At 60.5% G+C, this 18,056-nt stretch overlaps 1 protein-coding gene across 4 annotated transcripts in view; it reads right to left on the minus strand.

Annotated features, from left to right (window-relative positions):
• Positions 1 to 349: 349 nt before the first annotated feature.
• The window catches only part of TMEM9 (transmembrane protein 9), a 185,265-nt gene continuing 167,558 nt past the window's right edge, over positions 350 to 18,056 (minus strand). For all 4 annotated transcript variants that reach the window (XM_077902431.1, XM_077902434.1, XM_077902433.1 and 1 more), the window contains exons 3-6: positions 17,182 to 17,273; positions 11,536 to 11,644; positions 9,065 to 9,196; positions 350 to 1,302 (exon numbers count right to left, since the gene is read on the minus strand). In XM_077902431.1, the coding sequence (XP_077758557.1) occupies positions 1,153 to 1,302; positions 9,065 to 9,196; positions 11,536 to 11,644; positions 17,182 to 17,273 (483 nt within the window). In that variant the 3' untranslated portion in view covers positions 350 to 1,152. The remainder of the gene's footprint in view (positions 1,303 to 9,064; positions 9,197 to 11,535; positions 11,645 to 17,181; positions 17,274 to 18,056) is intronic.

Below are 18,056 nucleotides of genomic sequence, written 5' to 3' on the forward strand. Positions count from 1 at the left end.
CTCCCTGCTGCCCCAGCCCTCTGAGTAGCCGCGGGTTTTCGTTAGGGAAAACTTTCGGGTTTTGCAGTGAGCACTTTTTACTTTATCTGTGAAGATGCTGACACTGGGCACCGTTCAGAGTCTCCCACAAAGATGAAGCACAAGATCTCAGGGTCATTCCCGGGGGCCAGTGGACAGAGCTTGTGAGGAGCCCGTCCCTCTCCCCGGCCCCCACCCCTGTGGGCCCTACCACAGCCACCCGGTCGGTCTGGGCCCTGCTGCTCAGCCGGACCTATTAGGGTTGTTCTCGGTCCCCTCCCTGGGATGCAGTGAAACACTAAGCTCTCTAGATCTCTTGAAGTCTAGAAAGTGGGAGAAATAAGACAGTTTAATGATGGCTTCCTTGGTTTACAGACAACAGGAGGACAAACGTTTCTCTCCATGCACCGGTGCAATGAAATCAGGCGAGTGGCAATCCCAGGACAGGAGCCATGGAACTCAGAGCCACCGCTCAGCCTCTCAGTCGCGTGGTCCCACCAAGTGTCGGCTCAGCAGCGGCAGACACGGGGAGGCGGGGGACGGCCTGGCCTCCCAGGGCCGGAGTGAGGGGCCAGGTGCTGCAGGAAGCGAGGGGCGCGGCACTGCCCCGTGCTGGTGGGAGAGTGTGGGGGAGGGGGCGGGGAGCCAAGCGCCCGGGTGGGCCCCGACCACAGGGAGCAGCTCGGTGGCATCAGCTGTCCCATCAGAGCTACCCTGGGGGCCGGAACCAGGCTGCGCTGGGGGGAAGGCGGCCGTAAGAGCCACGGCAGAAGAGGAGCACATGCTGACTGCCTTCCTCCTGCGCATGGAGCTCCCGGTGACCCAGCTGCACCTGGCAAGGGGAAGAGCGCTCCCGAGATCTGGAGCCGGAAGGCGGGAAGGGTGAAGGAAGGAGGTGCAGACTGCCTCAATCCCGAGGCCACCCGCAGGGTCGCCACCCCCTCCCCTCGAGCCCAAAGCCTTGAGCAGGGACCCTACCACTCTTCCCGGATTCAACTAGCTAAGGAGAGGGAAAGGGAGAAGGCCTCGGGCTTCTCAAGAGAAGTCCTGGTGGGGGGCGGTACTGGGGGGGGGGCAGCCCCAGGAGCTGGAAGCCGTGGGCCCTGGTCCTTGAGCCCAAGCTCCCCGGCCCGTCTAGCTGAGCATCTTGTGCCGATCGAAGACGGTCTTCCGCTGCTCCTGCACCTGCAGCTTCCACCGCTGCTGAGCGCCCTCCACCCGCTCCAGGACGGTGTTTGCTCGAGGGCCCCCAAGGGAGGCGGCGGCTGCCATAGAGCGAGCATCCTGTAGGGGGGAGAAAAGGGGGAGAAGAGTCAGCACCGCGGGCCAGGGCGGGGGCCTGAAACCCCACACACAAAGGATGCCCTGGGGCAAACCCCAAGGCTGAGTTCCCCCATGTGGGAGGCTGGGGGCGCCGCTCAGCATCCGGAGACTGCGTAGGGTGGGGCCTGGGGGAGGAGTGCCATCTGGGGCCCTAGTGACCACGAGGCCGCACCCCGCTGGCCTATTTCCGACCCTCAGGATGAATACTGAGTTGCAGCCTCAGGACCTCACTGGGTCAGCGCAGAGGCCCTGGCGCCGTCCATGGCTTCAGGGAAGGCATCTGTGCGCCCCAGGGCACCCCGGAACGCCTCCACCCTGCCTGCCACCGCCCAGGGACAGCAGGAAGGCCCAGAGTGAGTGTGTGCCTGCGGGGAACATGGGCCCACTGTCCCCGGGAAGGAACGGATGTCCCTCACTTCTGCCCCAAGGGAGTCGGGCAGGGATGGAACCTCGGGGTCCACTCCCGGCACTCCCGGCCTGGAGCCTGCCTGGCCCACCGCCCGCGGACAGGCGAGGGTAGCTCAGCAATTCTCCGTGTGCCCCACGGAGCCCCTTCCCCTCCGCCCGCGGAACCGCTTCTGTTGTCGGAGGCAGCAGCTCCCCTAATTACCACCTCTCTGCCTCTGAAGCTCCGGAGCCCGTGCATTTCCTGCGGGACCCCAACCTGATCTTTGGGGGGAATTAGAGCCGAGGGCCAGGCCCACACCCCCGTGGGGATTTCCTCCCTCGCTCTCCCTGCCTCTCATCTCCTGCCACACATCTCTTAAGGGATTAGCGCACCTCTCTAAGCCCAGAGCCGCCCAGTAAATGCAACTTTGCTTCTAATGCCCCGCGCTGGCACAGCTTCTGTCGCCCTGCAGCTGCCAGGCTGGGGAGCCGGGAGGGGCGGTTAGGCGAGAGTAGGGGAGAGCGAGCTGGCAGGTACAGAGAGGTGGCCGGCTGGGGGTGAGGCTGGGGGGTAGGGCAGGGCTGCAGCGAGCTCTGAGTCACTGTCTCATGAGGGCCACTGCCTCCCGGGGAGCCCCGGGCCAGGACCCCCCCCAGGACGGCTTCCCGGTCCGCCCAGCTGGGGATGGCGGCGGCGACACCGGGGAGGCAGGTGCGGGCAGTGTTAGGCAGGGAGTGCACCGAGCCCAAGGTCAGGACTCCTGGGTTCCGGGCCTGGGCTCCGAGGGGCCTCTGATCCTCCACCCACGGCCCCCAGGGGATCCGGCTCGGAGCCCAGCTGGGAGCTGGGACAGAGGCACCGCCTTAGGACCCAACGGCTTTAGGTCCCTGGACAAGTGGCTATTTCTGCAAACGTGAGCTGAATAAAGCCAGTCTTAGATGGTTTTGACTGTCCTGTCGGCAGGAATTGCAAGTACCCGATGACCCAGTGCGTGTGCACAGACACGTGCACACACATAAAAGAACCGTCGTGTAAGACACTTGGCCTGAGGCCGCTGATGTCCCCTGCTCTGCGGAAGTATTTAAAACGCCAGTCATGACTCACGACACTGATTTCACGACTTGACGGCTGGTGACCCACGCTTTGAAAAACATGGTTCGGGATTCAGGAGATGGGAGTGGCGAGGTGAAGCAAAGCGCCCCGTGTGAAGCTCCTCGCATGCTGGCCTTCACGGACGAGGAGCTCGAGAAACGTCCCCGGCTCCTCCTTCCCTGGTGGTTCAGCCCCGCGGTTCAGAGCGCCGTGGCGTCAAACGCACCTGCTCCGCACCTTGGCTCCAACGCCTCCTGGAAGTGACCCTGGGCAAAGCTAGCTCGTCTGAGCCTACGTCCCTGCCGTAGGACGGGGACCGCAAGAGCGGCCTCTCAGCGAGACACCGAGCAGAGCCTTCCGCAGCGCCGGGCCGGCGGCAAGCGTTCGACTCGCAGCAGCAATTAGTCGCGTCAGGGGCCAGCTGTGGGGCCCACCAGGCAGGAGAAAGGGGGAGACAGCTGGCAGCCTGCTGCCGCAGGGAGCTGCCTCGGAGAAGCGACCATGGCCCCATGTCGCTACCTTTTGATTCCGCTCCTTCCTGGCTCGGCTGCGCCAGCTGGGCGCTACAGGGGGCCAAGGACAGGCCCCGGGGCGGGCGGCCGTGTAGGCGCGGCGGGCACTGAAGACCCACCCGGGCCTGGCGCTGTCCTGGCTTCATGGCCGAAGGGCCTTGTCCTCCCCCCGCCTCTCATCTGGTCCCGGGCCGGCCCGGCCGCAGTGCCAGGCTGAGCCCCGGGGGCAGGCCTGGAGGGACGCGCCAGCCTCAGCCCTGCGTCTCCCGACCCCGACGGCTCGGCAGCTCCAGGGAGCACTTTGAGGAGGGGAAGGCAGAGGAAGCCAAGAGCAGAGCATTAAGGAACACGCCGAAGTTCACCGCAGGACCACATATCATTTGTTTCCCCTTCATGTAAAGTCTTAACAAGCAGCTCCTAAGTGGGGGAAAGCTGCTGCTGAGAGGCTCCGTGTTTCCACTGCTAATAGTCCGATTAAAAGGTATTAAAGCTTCCACGTGTGTTCTAGAGGCAGCCCGGAGTGGGGCCTCATCCTAGCCTGCTCTGCCGCGGGACGGCAGCTGGAGGCGCGGGAGAAATCACACCGTTCCTGCCCCTTCCCTCTGAGGCGGGGTCTCCAGGGACGGCAGGGACGCAGGATGGCAGCCAGGAGGGGGGAGGCACCTGGGTCCCGGTGGGGGTCCCGGGGGGAGTGCCCCGTGGGACCAGGCCAGCGTGACGATGTCACCGTGTGTCGGGGGCTCTGCTGAGGACTTTACGTGGATCATCCGCAGGCTTGGGCTTACGGGGTAACGTCACTTCCACTGCAGACAAGGAAACCGAGGCCACGTGAGACGAGCCATGTGGTGGCTGAGCGCGGGGTGCCGGCGTCTCTCCGGTCCCAGCACTCTGCTGGGTGCTCCTGCGGCGGCTGGCTGCTCAAAGAAGCAAGCTGGTATCTCTCCACGGGGCCAGACTGAGCACCCCGCGCCTGCAGAGGCCCCAGGAATCGGGGACTTCGAGCCAGGCCCTCCTCTTGTCTGGCCTGGGAGGCCCCAAAAGCTGGTGCGCACAGGCCAGAGCGGACACCACCGTCAAGGTGGCCCAGATGCACAGGCTCTGGTTCAGAGACAGCCCTGGGCGGGGCCGAAGCCCCTCTGAGGACAAGGGGACCGAGGACAGGAATGCCCACCCCCGCGGCGGGCCCTCCACCCTTTCCCCAGTCCTGGGAGCGGGGGCAGGACAGGCGGTGCTGTCTCCGACTGGGTCACACAGCTGCGAACAGCCCGGGTGCCAAGCCCCTCACAAAGGGGGCTCCATGGCCTCCCTCAGTTTTCCAAGTGTAACCCCAATCTGTCCTGCTGGAGCCCACCCCACTGCTTCTCTGCTGCAGAGCTCTCCGTGCCTCCCCTGTGCTGCCAGCCACCTCGCTGGGGCCCCCAACGCCATGCCCCCCCATGCAGAAACCCCGCCCGCTGCCCCGGCCCTGCAGCCACCCGGGCCCACGTGGGTCCCTCACGGCCAGGACTTTGCTCCTGCTGCCCCAGGCCTTCCCTCCAGCAATCATCAAGCTGCTGATGTGCTCAGAGCCCGCAGACACCGCTCATGCTTCAGGACAAGCAAACCCTCGTCAAATGGGCACACGCGTCATCACGACGACACTGAGTAACAGCCGTTCCCGACGGAGGATGCGCCGGGAGGTCGTGCGCCACGGCTACTGGACGGCACACTGGACCCCAGCCCCGAGCTCTGCCTCCAAAGCCCAGCTCCCAACGACAGTGCTGGATGCTCGACAAACGGCCACGGAACCGCAGTCGTCTGTCCGTCCCCAGGGAACCGCCCCCATCAGCGCGTCCTCTGCAAGGTTCTCCGGCAGCCTCCTGGGGCGAGGGGTCAGCCCAAGCGCGCCTGACCACCGCGGGGCCCTGGGCCTTCCCGCCCCGATGTCCCCCCGTGCCCCAGCCATCTGGGGTTCCCCTCGCATCCCTCTCGCACTGGGGCCTCGGACTGTACCCATGCCCGTGGGGGAGGCTTCTGAGGACCCTCAGAGCTCGGGGCCACACTGCGAGGAGCAGAGACACGCAGCCTCACGGAAACCCTTCCTTCTCTCTCTTCAAAGGGGGCCAAACCCGTACATCTAACAAGCTCTGTTTGCTGTTTCTGTCCCAGCAAACATGCTTGCTTCCTCCTTTCAAAGGGCGTCTGAGCCCGGGGATTAGGCCTAATGCCGCCGGAATCCCAGGGGAGGCAGCCTGGGCAATCAGGGCCCACCGAGGCCTGCCAGCACTTTCAAAGGGAACACGACAGGCTTTCATCTCCCTCCTGGGGCGCTGGGGCCAGGGCTGTGGGGGAGGCCTCCCTTCCTCTTCCAGACCTCTCGCCCCAGGGCAGGAGAGCTCCTGGCTACAGGAATTGGGGGAATGGAGCCGAGCGCCCCCAAACCTGGGAAGTGAGCCAATCCCCAGATCTCTCTGATTGGATCCCAGGCGTGGGGCGGGGGCCCTGGAGCCTCCTCCTCAAGGTCACGGAGCTGCAGGGGCCTAGGCTGACACTTAAGGGATCTGAGAGGTCCCGTCCTTTTTTTCCTTTGGGAGGGAAGGCCAAATCCCTCACCCAGCGGAGACCCCATCCTGCTTGTTTCCTTCTTAAGGGAAATGCTCCGTAGACACTCATGAACCCAGAGACGCAGCCTCAGCCCCGGCTCTGCTGCTGCTCGGCCAGAGGCCAGGTGGCTGAGGGACCTGCTCTCCCAGCCCCACCCCCGTGTCCCCACGTGCACTAAGCGAGGGGGGTCAGCAGGGCACCCCTCGCCATCCAAGACTCGGGGCACCAGGTATCTGGAGAGACAAGATCTTCAGTCTCCTATGCATCCTCCAAAGACCGCCTCTGCCAGGAAGCCTTCCTTCCCAGACTAACAGGAGGCGAAGTCCCCAGACCCTGTCTAACAAAGAGCTTCCCAGAGCACCTAGCTTTCCCCCCACTGCCCATCTCCTAAAACCTCGTCTGGCCTTTATGGCTGCGGCTCATTCACTTGGTTTGGGCTCCGTCTTGGGACTTCAAGCCCCGAAGGCAGTCAGGAGGTCTGAAGTCTACACAGTGCCACCCACGGGATTTGGGAGGCCAGTGGGAAGAAGAGAAGCCATGTTCATGGGAGAAAAACGGAGCTGCTGACCCCCTGGGAGGGAGGACCTAGGAACACCCAAGTTGGGGACAGCACAGAGAATCAGGAGGTGAGGGGGTGGGGCGCCGGGCCACGTGCTGGGACTCGGGGGCGGTGTGTGCAAACCCCGCTCACAGCTGCCCTAAGGTGCTCCCTTAGCCACCCTCCTGTACTCAGGAGCTGCACTTTGCGCCCCTACTCCTCTGGTGCCTCTGGTCAGGGCATCAGAGACGGAACACCTCGTAGTACCTTCTAGAACGTCGGGGTAGGAGGTGAGGGGGTGTCATCCACCCCACCTCTGTCTCCTGGCAGGAAATATCCCCTACGGTGTGCAGCACAGGCGGGCTTGCCAGCTTCAGCGGGGGAGCTGCCTAAGACACCCCACTGCCCCCGCAGACCCCCACGACACACGGCCGGAAGGCACCTCTCCGTAGGACAGCCCTCCTTCCTACTCTGCCAAAATCTGCATCCAGGGACTATCCACCCTTGGGTTCGGGACCTGCTCTCAGGCACTGATGACCAAATCTAACCCCCGCCCCCGCCCCCATAAAGCCCCCCACACAAGCAGAGGCAGCTGGGACGTAAGCCTCAGAGTGGGAAGCACCCAGGTCTCTTGGGCGAGAGGGGCCCGGGCCCAGCCCCAGCGATGGAGGCCACCCTCCCCTCTGGCACCACATCCAGGACGGCAGGAGACACAGCAAGGCCATGCCCGAGAGCCACACATTCCAGAGGAGTCGCCGCGCGGGCTGTGTAATCACGGGGCTGCATCTCTCAATTACTCCCCCAGCCAGGACTGCAATTACCACATTACCCCTAATCACCGAGTGTTTATTAGCAATGCTCCTCCCCATCAGAGCTGCTATTACTGCACATTAATAACCAGGTAGGCACGCGAGGTTTCCTCTTGAACACAGACCACCCAACTGCCAGCGCCACCACCTCTCGGGCCCCAGCTCCAAGGGGCGAGGCTCATCCTCTCTGCTCCCCCTTTGGCCAAACTCGTGTCAGCAGGAGCCTGGGGGCAGGCTGGGGAGGGCCCGGGCACAAACCCAGGAGAAGCAGCGGGGCCGTGGATGGTCAGGCCTCCCTCCTTCCCCGGCCTCGTCGTCTCGCTTACGCCGGCCCAGACTCACGACACCAGATGGCTACGCGCTGAGATGGGAGCCCGGACCCTGTTGGTGGGGGGCCTGGCCGTTCCCACCTCCTGCCCGGGGTCCACATGCTCAGTGCTGACCGCCGGGGGGCAGCTGAGCCGATGTCTGGCCATTTCTGGTGACCCAAGCACACTGGCTCCCTCGGAAGCCGTTCTCCACCGTGTCATCCGGTGGATGACATCCTTCCCACGTGTTAAATCTCCCTCTTAACTCCCCACTGTGGGTCCTTTGCCCCTGGCCTCAACGGCGGGGAGACGAAACACCCGAAGGCTGCTGTCACGTATCTCCTCGAGTTTTGGCTTATCATTATTATTTTTTTTTTCCCAAGCTAAGCATCTCCCAGTGTCTTCAACTTCTCCCGGGACATGCTGAGATGCGCCACCCTAAAAGCCCCTCAGTACACGTGCTGGTTCACTCGCTCCATCCGTTTCCTTCCCGCAGCAGACTGGTCCGTGCTTTCCACAACTTCCCGGAGCCTGGGCTCAGGGTAAAGCACGGCGGGGAGGCCTGGCCTGCCCTTGGGTACCCCTGGCCCGGCGGCGGTGCTCTCCCAGGATCGCAGAGCTCTGGGCACCTGGCGGGGGGGCCGCCCACCCTGGCCAGCTGCACACGCTTGCTGCCTCTCCTCCACCCAGCTCCGGCCCACTCGGGGCGTCCTCTGCAAGGGCACCCGAAACCCTTCAGCACGGGGACAGATGGCAGAGGGTGATGGTGGCTGCCGGGCATGCAGGGCCCGGCCCGAGCTCTGCCAGCCCTGACCAGGGGGGTCTGTGGGCTGCCCAGTGGCAGTGGCTCCCCATCTTCCACATCTAATGAAGTGGAAACTCCTTAGCCTGACATTGGAGGCCAGTAACCGTGCAGCCTAAAGCTATGGGCAGGCTCTGTTTGCCGCCATTCCTACGTGCTTACCCCAGCCCCGAAACGCTCCAGGTCCCTCAAGCACCTCAGGCTCCACAGGCTCTTAAAATCCGACTTTTCCCTTAAGGTGCCCGGGTTGTGCTCTGCACCGAGCGGGCGCTCAACAGAGGTCTACAGAGTCCCAACCCGCTCTCTGCAAAGCCCACCGCCAACTCGACACCAGTATCCGAGCCACCAGGACACCACGCGTGTTTGCATGTGACCGGCCCTGGTCGGTGGGCTCCCCTCAGCCCAGGGAGGCACGAATGGGAACACCCGGGCCCCTGGTGCATGCACGGGGGCGGCCTGATGCCAGACAACAGGCAAAGCGCAGAGCCAGCTCCTGCTTCATCTGCAAGTGCAGAGGGCAGCTCCCTGCTGAGGGAAGCTCCAGGGTCCGGGGGGCGTGTGGGCCACTGAACAGGAGAAAAGCAAACTGGCGCGTGGGGGGTGGGGATGCGGACCCCGCCTGGGCCCCCATGTGTGGGCAGAGCTCGGGGCAGAGCTCGGGCAGGGCCCTGGCACCCAGGAACCTGCTTACCTCATTCTCCTCTTCATTGCGCAGCTGCTCGGTGTAGGCGTCCGGCTTTCGAATGAGAGGGTCCACCAGCATCAGGAAGGCCATGTAGAGCAAGAGGGCCCCCACCACTGACAGGTAGATGACAATGATGACCTGGGGGAGAGAGCCAGCTTGCCCTGTGACTGACACCCCGGGGCCAGGACGGCCATGTCTTGAGAGCTGCGGGCTTGGAGGGAAAGACAGCGGGGACGGGGCCCTATTCCACATATTTAGCAGCTTTGCCCTAAACTGAGGGGATCCCCTAAGAACAGTAGGCACAAAAACAACAGATAATGAGGGAAGATGTCTGGATCCTGCCACCCCAAGGTGCCCCCAGGGGTGGGGAGTGGGGAAACGGGACCCACCTGGCTCTAAGAAAGGATGGAAAGCAATTGGACACAAGGGAGGAATAAGGAAGAACCGGCTGGTGAGGCCTGAGGCCGAGACCCAGGGCACGACGAGGGCGCACTGCCCACGGCCAAGGGCAGGACGGACGGGTGGGGAGCTCCGGGACGGAGAGGGTGCACCAGTGGGTGGGGGGACAGGCTGGCAGGGTGTGTGCTGCTGGCTGGAGGCCACAGCCCCCCATCAGTCACCCGCACGGGGCAGGATGACGACTTCCCAAGTCCCTCACACATGGAGAGCCTCACAAGCTGGAGTGACTTCTGTTTTCCAGGAAAGACACATTCAGCGAGGCGAATTCAGGGCTCCCCAGAGTGGAGCTCTGGGCATCCGAGTCAGGACCCCCCAAGACACTCAGCAGCCACGGGCCCTGTAACGGCGTCACCCATACGCCTCTGTGCCTGGACCTCAGGAGCACCTTCACTCGCGTCTGAACGCCCGCTGGGTGGCCGGTACTCACCCGACAGAGAACCACGAGCCTGAACCACTCAGCCTAGGTCCCAAGGTTGGCAAATGTAGAGACGTAACCTGAACTCAGATTCACTGACTCCGGCTCACATGCTGTCTCTACTTTCACGACGCCTGGCCGTCACTGGCTTCTGATCCCCTACCTTGAACCCAAATGGGACCGCGATTATGGATAAAAGAAGGAAACCTTGGGACTTTTGGGTCAAAGCCCAGCTCAGTCAAAGGTCAAGTTCCACTGGACCAACTTCCTCCCTGACTGGGGCAGTAGCGTCCAAGCCTCTTTAAACAGGTGAATGGTCAGACCTCTTGGCCGTACCCCGGGAAGGGCAAGGGGACTGGAGGAAGAGTCTCTAGGAGGCTGAAGCTGGGGCCTGGGGGCCTCCCAGGGAGGAGGACTGGAGGGAAATCTGAGGATTAGGAAGTGTGTCTGATGAGGTCCCCGCGTCGGGAAGTCCCTTTCTGCCAAGTAGGGAAGGTGACACCTGGCTGAGCATCCAGTCTCTGCCATCTGGTCCCCAGAGAGGGGGGTCCTGGAGCACGTTCAGAGCAGGAGAAAGACGCTCCGGGAGGGGCTGGCTCAGGCGGGAGGATAAAAGCAGTTGAGTGTGCACAGCTTGACGGGGCGAGGACTGACAAGTGGGGGGCAGAAAGGCGAGGCCACGGAGGACCACAGGACAGGGAAGGAGCGGCCGGTCCCCCGGTCTGGGCAGGACGGCAGCAGGGAGTTTCCCCTCCCCTCCTGAGCCTCAGAGGCAGAACCTGACGGACCGGGCAGTGTCGTTAAACTCAGTTCCTTTCTCGATGCTATTTCTAGACTCTCCATGGGACCAGCAGAAGTAAGCTTAGAACCTGGCCGGGAACAGCGAGCAATCGGTACGTGGGGCCTGGCCCAGGAGCTGGAAGCCGGACTAGGAGACCCGGGGAGGCTCTGGGTGGCTGAGCCTCTGCTGGAGTGAGCCGTGGTCCTGCGGAGCCCACTAGTGGCAGAGGAAAGGACCAAGCCCCTGCCCTGCTCGCTATGACGGTGACCACGTCCACCACTTCTTTCCTGAACTCGCCCAAACAGCCTGCGAGAACGGGGTTCGGGGCCCAAGCCCCTCCTGCCAGGCCCCACCGCGCAGACACACAGCCCTGGCCCACAGCTCTCGGCGGGGGAGGGGGGGGGGGGTTTCAGGGGTCTGAGCTCACCGTGGAGGCTCAGTTAGACGGGTTCTCCTGGAAGGGCGGGTTTACTGCTCTATCGGCAGCACCCTGCATGGCGCCCAAAACTGAAAAGGCACCTCAGAGAGGCTAACTGAACAAAAGGAAGAAAGAAGGGGGAAACTGGGAAGAACAGGAGGAAAAAAAGTGACGTGAAGCCCCTGTCCCAGGTTCCCAGTGCCACCTCCCAGCCCCGTGTAATGGGAGCCACTGGACAGATGGAGAGGGCACAGCTGGCTCCAAGAGGTGTGGGACGCTGGGGTGACTAGGCCGGCCCAGAGGCCAGTCCCACAGCCACTTGGAATGTTCCAGAACACAGCAAAAGACTGTGGGTGCCGGGCACCCAGGAGTGGGGTGGGCCCGCCCCCCGAGGCCCGGGCTACCTTGATGGTGGTGGTGCTGCGCTCCTCATACTTGCACTCGCACAGCAGGCAGTAGGCCTCCACGTCGTGGCCGGGCACCGGCATGGGCTCCACCACATGCAGGCAGTTGCTGCAACAGAGACAGACGGGGCAGTGGGCGTGGGGGCGGGGCTGGGCAGAGGTGAGGGTACGCCTGGGGCGGGGGGCGCCGTAAAGCGCCAGGTGGGCAGAGCCCTTTCCCAGGGCCCACCCCGGCCAGCTCTCCGAGGGGCACCCAAATGTCTGCCCTCGGCGGCCTCCTTGTGTCAGGCTACGCCCCCCAGAGCACGGGCTCATCCCGCCCAAGGGTTCCCACGGCAGAGCTGGTGGGGCCGAGCCTGGGGTCTCGGGCCTGAATCCGCCCCCCGTCACGGCTCCAGCCGGCCGCCCACTACCCACCACGGAGCAGCCCACAGGGACCACACACCCCTCGTCCACCCTTCCGCTGTCTGCCCCAGCTCCCCGGTCCCGGGGTCTGGGTCCCCCACGGCAGGGAGCACCCCTACCACCCCCACTGCCGACCAGGTCCTAATGTGGCCATCACCTCGACACAGCCTGTTCCTCTCACCTGTGAACCCACCAAATGCCACTGATTTTACCTCCTTAAAAATTCTGAAGACACAGCTTCTCTATTGGCTCCATGCCGTGTCCTAGCTGAAGGTCTCACCACTCTGCCCCGGACCGGGGACCCAGCCTCCCCACCGGGCCTGTGCCAGTTCCCCACTGGGCAGCCAAGCAGTGTCAGGAGAGGGAAACTCAGTCACCTCACCCCCCGGCCCCCCAAAGCCTACAGCTGGTCAGTCCCTCTACAGGCCTCTACGGTGAGGACAACCGAGCTGCTCCCTGCGGGTAGGTATGGCTGCACCTCACGCCACGGCTGCCGACCTGTCCAGCTCCGTCCCTGCCCCTCGACACCCACTCCCCGTCCTCCAGCTGATCTTCCGGACTCTTCTCTGAAAGGGCCACGCTCCCCTCCCTGACACAACTCTTGCCTTCTGCCAGGAGCATGGCTTTGCCCCCTGCCCTCTCCATGCCCTCAATCCTACACATCCTTCAAGATCCAGTCCAAAGATCTGACCTGTCCCCACGGCAGCCAGCTCCCCACGCTCATCTCTATCACAGCACTGACCTCACGCACTGTAATCCCACCTTTATGCGTTCAGTCTCCCCTGAGCGGATGTTAAGGTTCTTGAGGACGGAGGCCATCTCCATATTCCCAGCACCCAGCGCACTGCTGGGAGAGCACGGCTCCCTGAGTAAGGGACTGCCACAGGAGGCCCACACTGTCCTAACAACACGCCCACCTGGCCCCCGGGAGCCCCACACCGTCCTAACAACAGGCCCACCTGGCCCCCGGGAGCCCCACACCGTCCTAACAACACGCCCACCTGGCCCCCGGGAGCCCCACACCGTCCTAACAACACGCCCACCTGGCCCCCGGGAGCCCCACACCGTCCTAACAACACGCCCACCTGGCCCCCGGGAGCCCCACACCGTCCTAACAACACGCCCACCTGGCCCCCGGGAACCCCACACTGTCCTAACAACACGCCCACCTGGCCTACCTTTACCTAAAAGTACTCCCAAGTATGGAGAGCGACAGATCCCAGGCCCCATAGTTAAAGAGGGGGAAACAAGCTCAGGAAGGCAACGTGGCCATCACCACCACCACCACGAGGTCAGGACCCAATCCCAACCCTCGTCCTTACATCTGACGCTCGGCGAGGCCTGTGACTACGCTCAGCTCCTTACCTGGGCCTCCTGATGGGCCCAGCCTCCCTCAGGAGGCCCTCAACCCGTATAGTCCACAGATCACGGTAAGCAGATGACCTCGAGATGCACCTTTTCATGACCACCGGGGAAAGTCAAACACACTCCAGGTTTGCAGAGGCATAGCCAGGTCTGGGGCCCTGGGCCTGGGCTCTCCTCTGGGATCCGTGGGTTGTATCACACGACCTTTAAGGCCCCTCCAGCTCTGACGGGAATCCCACAAGAGTCAAGCGTAGCTCTCTGAGAACAAGCAGGCCCATTCTGAGCCATCCCAGGGTCCTTCAAGACTCAGGCTGGGTTTCCGGCAGAGGCATCAAAGATGTGTGATGTGAAGATCAGGTGTTGAAATAAAAAGGAGATGTCCTCTAAAAGCCTGTTGCCCTTAGAAAATCCAGTATGTAGCACGCATGATTTCACCTAAACCCCTGGGGACTCCAGTCTCACCTGGGGGAACAACTTCAACACATCACTCCTTGCTCGCGACTGGGTCTTCCTCCACTGTAACCACGCCGTTTCCAGACCCCACACGCTGCCGCCTCTGGGAGGGGCCGAGGGCCAAGGCCGGGTTCACACACGGCTCCGGGACCTTCTCTTCTCCAGGAAGTCCCTACAAGGCCTCTGAGGACCAGATGCCTCCCTTTCTGAGCCACGTGGGGTCCGGGTTTGGAAGGTCACTCCAATGCTGCAGCGGGGTGTGTGCACTCCCCTCTAGGCCAAGCGAGGTGGGGTGTCAGGGGCCGCTGGGAGGGACCAACCCAGGTTCTTCAAATTGGAATCCTGTTACTCACGGGAATAGGCTGTAGAAGGGTTGGTTAGGGGAACGGTAAATGAAACGCTGCAATCTTTCGGCTGCCTCTGGCCTCTTAAGAGTCGGTGCAACCCCACACAGGATCTTGCTCTCTAAGGATTTCACGTACCTTTCTGGGGACCAGTGGTGTCAAGGGCGAGGGCTACAGAGAAAGATGAGCTGAGTTCAATTCTCCGCTCTCCTACGCACTCTGTGATCATAGGTCATTTCTTTATCCCCTCTGGATCTCGGCTCCGCATTTATAAATGGAGGCTGAGCTCGATCAGTGCCTTTCAGGCCGTGTTCCCTTGGGTACCCCAGGAACCTCCGTGGGAGAAGGTGGGTGGAGGGAGAGGCGGAGGGATGGGTCTCTGACTATTTTGCACGTCGTGCTTCCAGAACACATTCTGTCTATAGAAAGGTTCAATTTTTAGGAGTTGGGAAGATGCCGAACTAACGTACGTGGTTCCTTCCCGCTCCCGGGGCTGCCTCTGTAACATCCTCCGGGCTGACCCACCGACGGAGCACCGTTGTTAGGGTTCCTGCCCTCCTACAGGCAGGTGGTTATGAACGCCCAGCACTAGACCCGGAGTGTGAGGCCTGGGGCTCAGACACATCTGGCTTCACTCTGCACCACAAAGGCCGCACATATTCCCCCACAGGGCACAGCCTTGGGGACACAACTGACCTCCACTGGCCCCAGCCTGGGCAGATCCAGCCCCGCCCCACTGCCCTACCCAACCCCTGTGTCGACCCCTGTGGCGGGGGAGGGGTGTCACCAATGTAGCCTCTGCTCCAAGAATCCTGCCCAGCCTCAGTTCCCACCTACCGCCCTTAACGGAAATGTCTCGAGATTCTCAATTTAGGATTGTTCATTAGGCAATCCCCTAATTCTGACTTCTAAGGAAAAGATAAACTATAGCCTGCCTGAGAGGTCCAGACAGGACTCCTTTCTCTGTGGGCATCCAAGCTTGCTTGGGTTTTCAGCCCAGGGCAGGGACAGGGCTACTGAAATCTGCTGTTGCCTGTGGGACGTAGCCCTATTATCTGCTGTGGGGTTCGGATGGTCTATCAATTTATCTCCTGATGTTATTTGAGCTATAACCACAAGATACCAGGCGGTCACAGGGGCCCCTCCCAGGACCTTTGTGAATCCATCAGGATGACTGAAGCCAGAGGGAAACAGTCTACACCGTGGGAGGAGCTCAAGTTTTCCGGGGCTTACGATGATGATCTACGCACGCGCGCACACGCACATGCACACTAATTTAATACTCAAAACAGCGCCGGAGGAGAAACACTGAGGTATGCTGGACATTAAGTCATTTGTCACACAATGAATAAGGGGTCAACCTGGATTTGCAGCCAGGCAGGCCGGATCCCAAGTCTACACGTCTCACTCGCCTGCCTCTCGGAAAATCACTCAATCTTAGAACCGGAGAAGTTCAAAACTCCCAAATGCTGCTCTGAATCAACTGCATCGAAATCACCTAAGGAACTTTAAGAAAATGTTACTCCCTGGGGATCCCTGGGTGGCGCAGCGGTTTAGCGCCTGCCTTCGACCCAGGGCCTGATCCTGGAGACCCAGGATCGAGTCCCACATCAGGCTCCCTGCATGGAGCCTGCTTCTCCCTCTGCCTGTCTCTGCCTCTCTCACCCTCTGTGTAGCTCATGAATAAATAAAATCTTAAAAAAAAAAAGAAAAAAAAAAAGAAAATGTTACTCCCGCCCCACCCCCACTCCCAGATATTTACTGAATCCAAATCCGGACGGGAGGAAATCGAGTATGTACAGCACGGTGACTACAGTTAACAACACTATATTAGACACTTGAAAACTGTGACGACAGAGTAGATCTTCAATGTTCTTAACACACACACACACACACACAAACGGTAATTATATAAGGTGATGGAGGTATTCATTAACCTTATTGTGGTGACGTTTCACAATATGTATGTGCATCAAATCATCAGGTTATACACCTCAAACTTACATAGAGTGCTATGCCTAGTGGGTCTCAGTAAAGCTGGGAAGAAAGAAAACAATAAAACCCCCAAATCTTGGGGCCAGGTGGTGCTGGGAATCTGTGTTTTCTCAAAGCCCACTTGATGATGCTAATGCAACAGCCAAGCAGGTGCCTGAACTGGACACCCCCTCCCTGTGAGGCAAATCCCTTCTAAGGGGCCCTTTGCAAACAACCACCCCACCTGCGTTCTGATCCCTCCAAGGATGGGGCTTCTCAGCTCCCCAAAACAATCTGGATTAGAAATACTTCCTCGGCTCACACTTAAATCTGTTTCCCTGAAGCTACCCTTAAAGCTGTTTCTATTGGTTCCAATTCTGGACCACAAAACCACACTGAACCTAACTGGTTCCCACTCCCATGTGCCCTACCTCCCAGAGCATGCCAGCCCTGCTCCTGGTCTTTGTCAGCCACCAGATGTCCCCAAGCACTCTCCTTTTTGAGCCTCCCTTAAGCCACTCCTTCTAGGGCACTACGTTGAAACTTCCCTTCTCCTTTCTCTGAATGAATCTGTGCTTCTTTCTTTCTTTTCTTTCTTCTTTCTTTTTTAAAAGGAAGCATCCAGAAATGAATTCAGGACTACAGGAGTATGACTGAAATTTCCTCTTTGTGTTTTAGTCTCTGCAATTATACAAAGGAAACACTACCTCTTCCCCCTGCCTTCCAAGGTGTTAATGAGACTGGTACCGAATCACACCCGTTAGGGAGCTCTGCAAAAGCTCTCCACACATCAGAGGTCCCATAGTATGTGGGCATACCACTTACCTCTCCCAATTTCTCTGCTACCCTTTTGCATTATTAATAAACACCCAAATCAAAGCAAAATAACAAAATCCACTTCTCTGACCAGGAACCCCTTAGCTAGAATTCAAGACATCTGGGTCTTATTCCCAACCGGCTGTGTGACCACGGACGAGACAGTCCTTTGTAGGCTCCAGGAGGAATGAGTGAGCAAGCTTATCCCCGAGGGATCTAAGAGCCCCAGTAAACACTTGTAACTTCTGCTAGTTGTAGCAGCCATGAGCCAGCCTGTACAGTGCCTTACCAGTCCTTCTGTGACACATTCTGGTTGTAAATGTGCCCACTGATGTTTCTATATGGTGGACAGATGCATTTGCAACGGATATCTTCAGAGCTCTGGAAGAGAAAGTGCAGGGTAGGCAGGTAGGCACGTAGGCAGGGCCCTGGGGTACAGGTTCTAGCAGGACTTCCAACTTTGAATTCCCCGTTCCATACATGAATGCTCTTGACCAACCCTTCCCATCCCCAAGTTCAGCAAGGAATGACTTCTGCAAAAAAGGATGCTACTATCACAGGACCCTCAAAACAGAAACTGCCCAGGTGGGAAGTGAGGCCTACAGAAAACCGTGTGGGGCTGCCATTCCCTAGCAGGGTGCTTGGGAGCTGGGGTGTGTGTGGCCAGCAAAGTGACAGCCTGCTGTACTCTGGACTCCACACCTGCTGTGTGCACCTTGGCCCCGGAATCTTGATGGTTGAGCCCCCATCCCATCTCCAAATTCCTAGGTTAGGACTGGGGGAAGGCAGAGGGCAGGGGTGAACAAGAACAAAATGCATCATTTCCACGGGAATCCTCAAGCAACCCCTTAAAAAAGTTCTTCCTCTCTGAAATGGGTAAGAGACAACAACGCGACTATTTCCATCTCATTCCAGTCGGGAATTCCCCAGAGGGACTGGAAGCAAACCCTCAGACTCAATCTTACATAAGGCCTTGGTGACCTTCAGAGTTCCAAATTCCTTAGAGCTACCCAAGCCCAGCTCAGGGTCATGCACCGCTAAAGAATGGCAATTTCCAGGAGTCCCAGGCGTTGAGGTTGGTCAGTCTGGGTAAGGGAAACCTCCAGCTGTGCAAGAGGCTTTCCCAGGACTGGAGCACTGTCCACTCGCTAGGCTCCTTGAGTC

This window comes from Canis aureus, chromosome 6 (assembly GCF_053574225.1).
Source record: "Canis aureus isolate CA01 chromosome 6, VMU_Caureus_v.1.0, whole genome shotgun sequence".
In the NCBI taxonomy this organism is placed as follows: domain Eukaryota; kingdom Metazoa; phylum Chordata; class Mammalia; order Carnivora; family Canidae; genus Canis; species Canis aureus.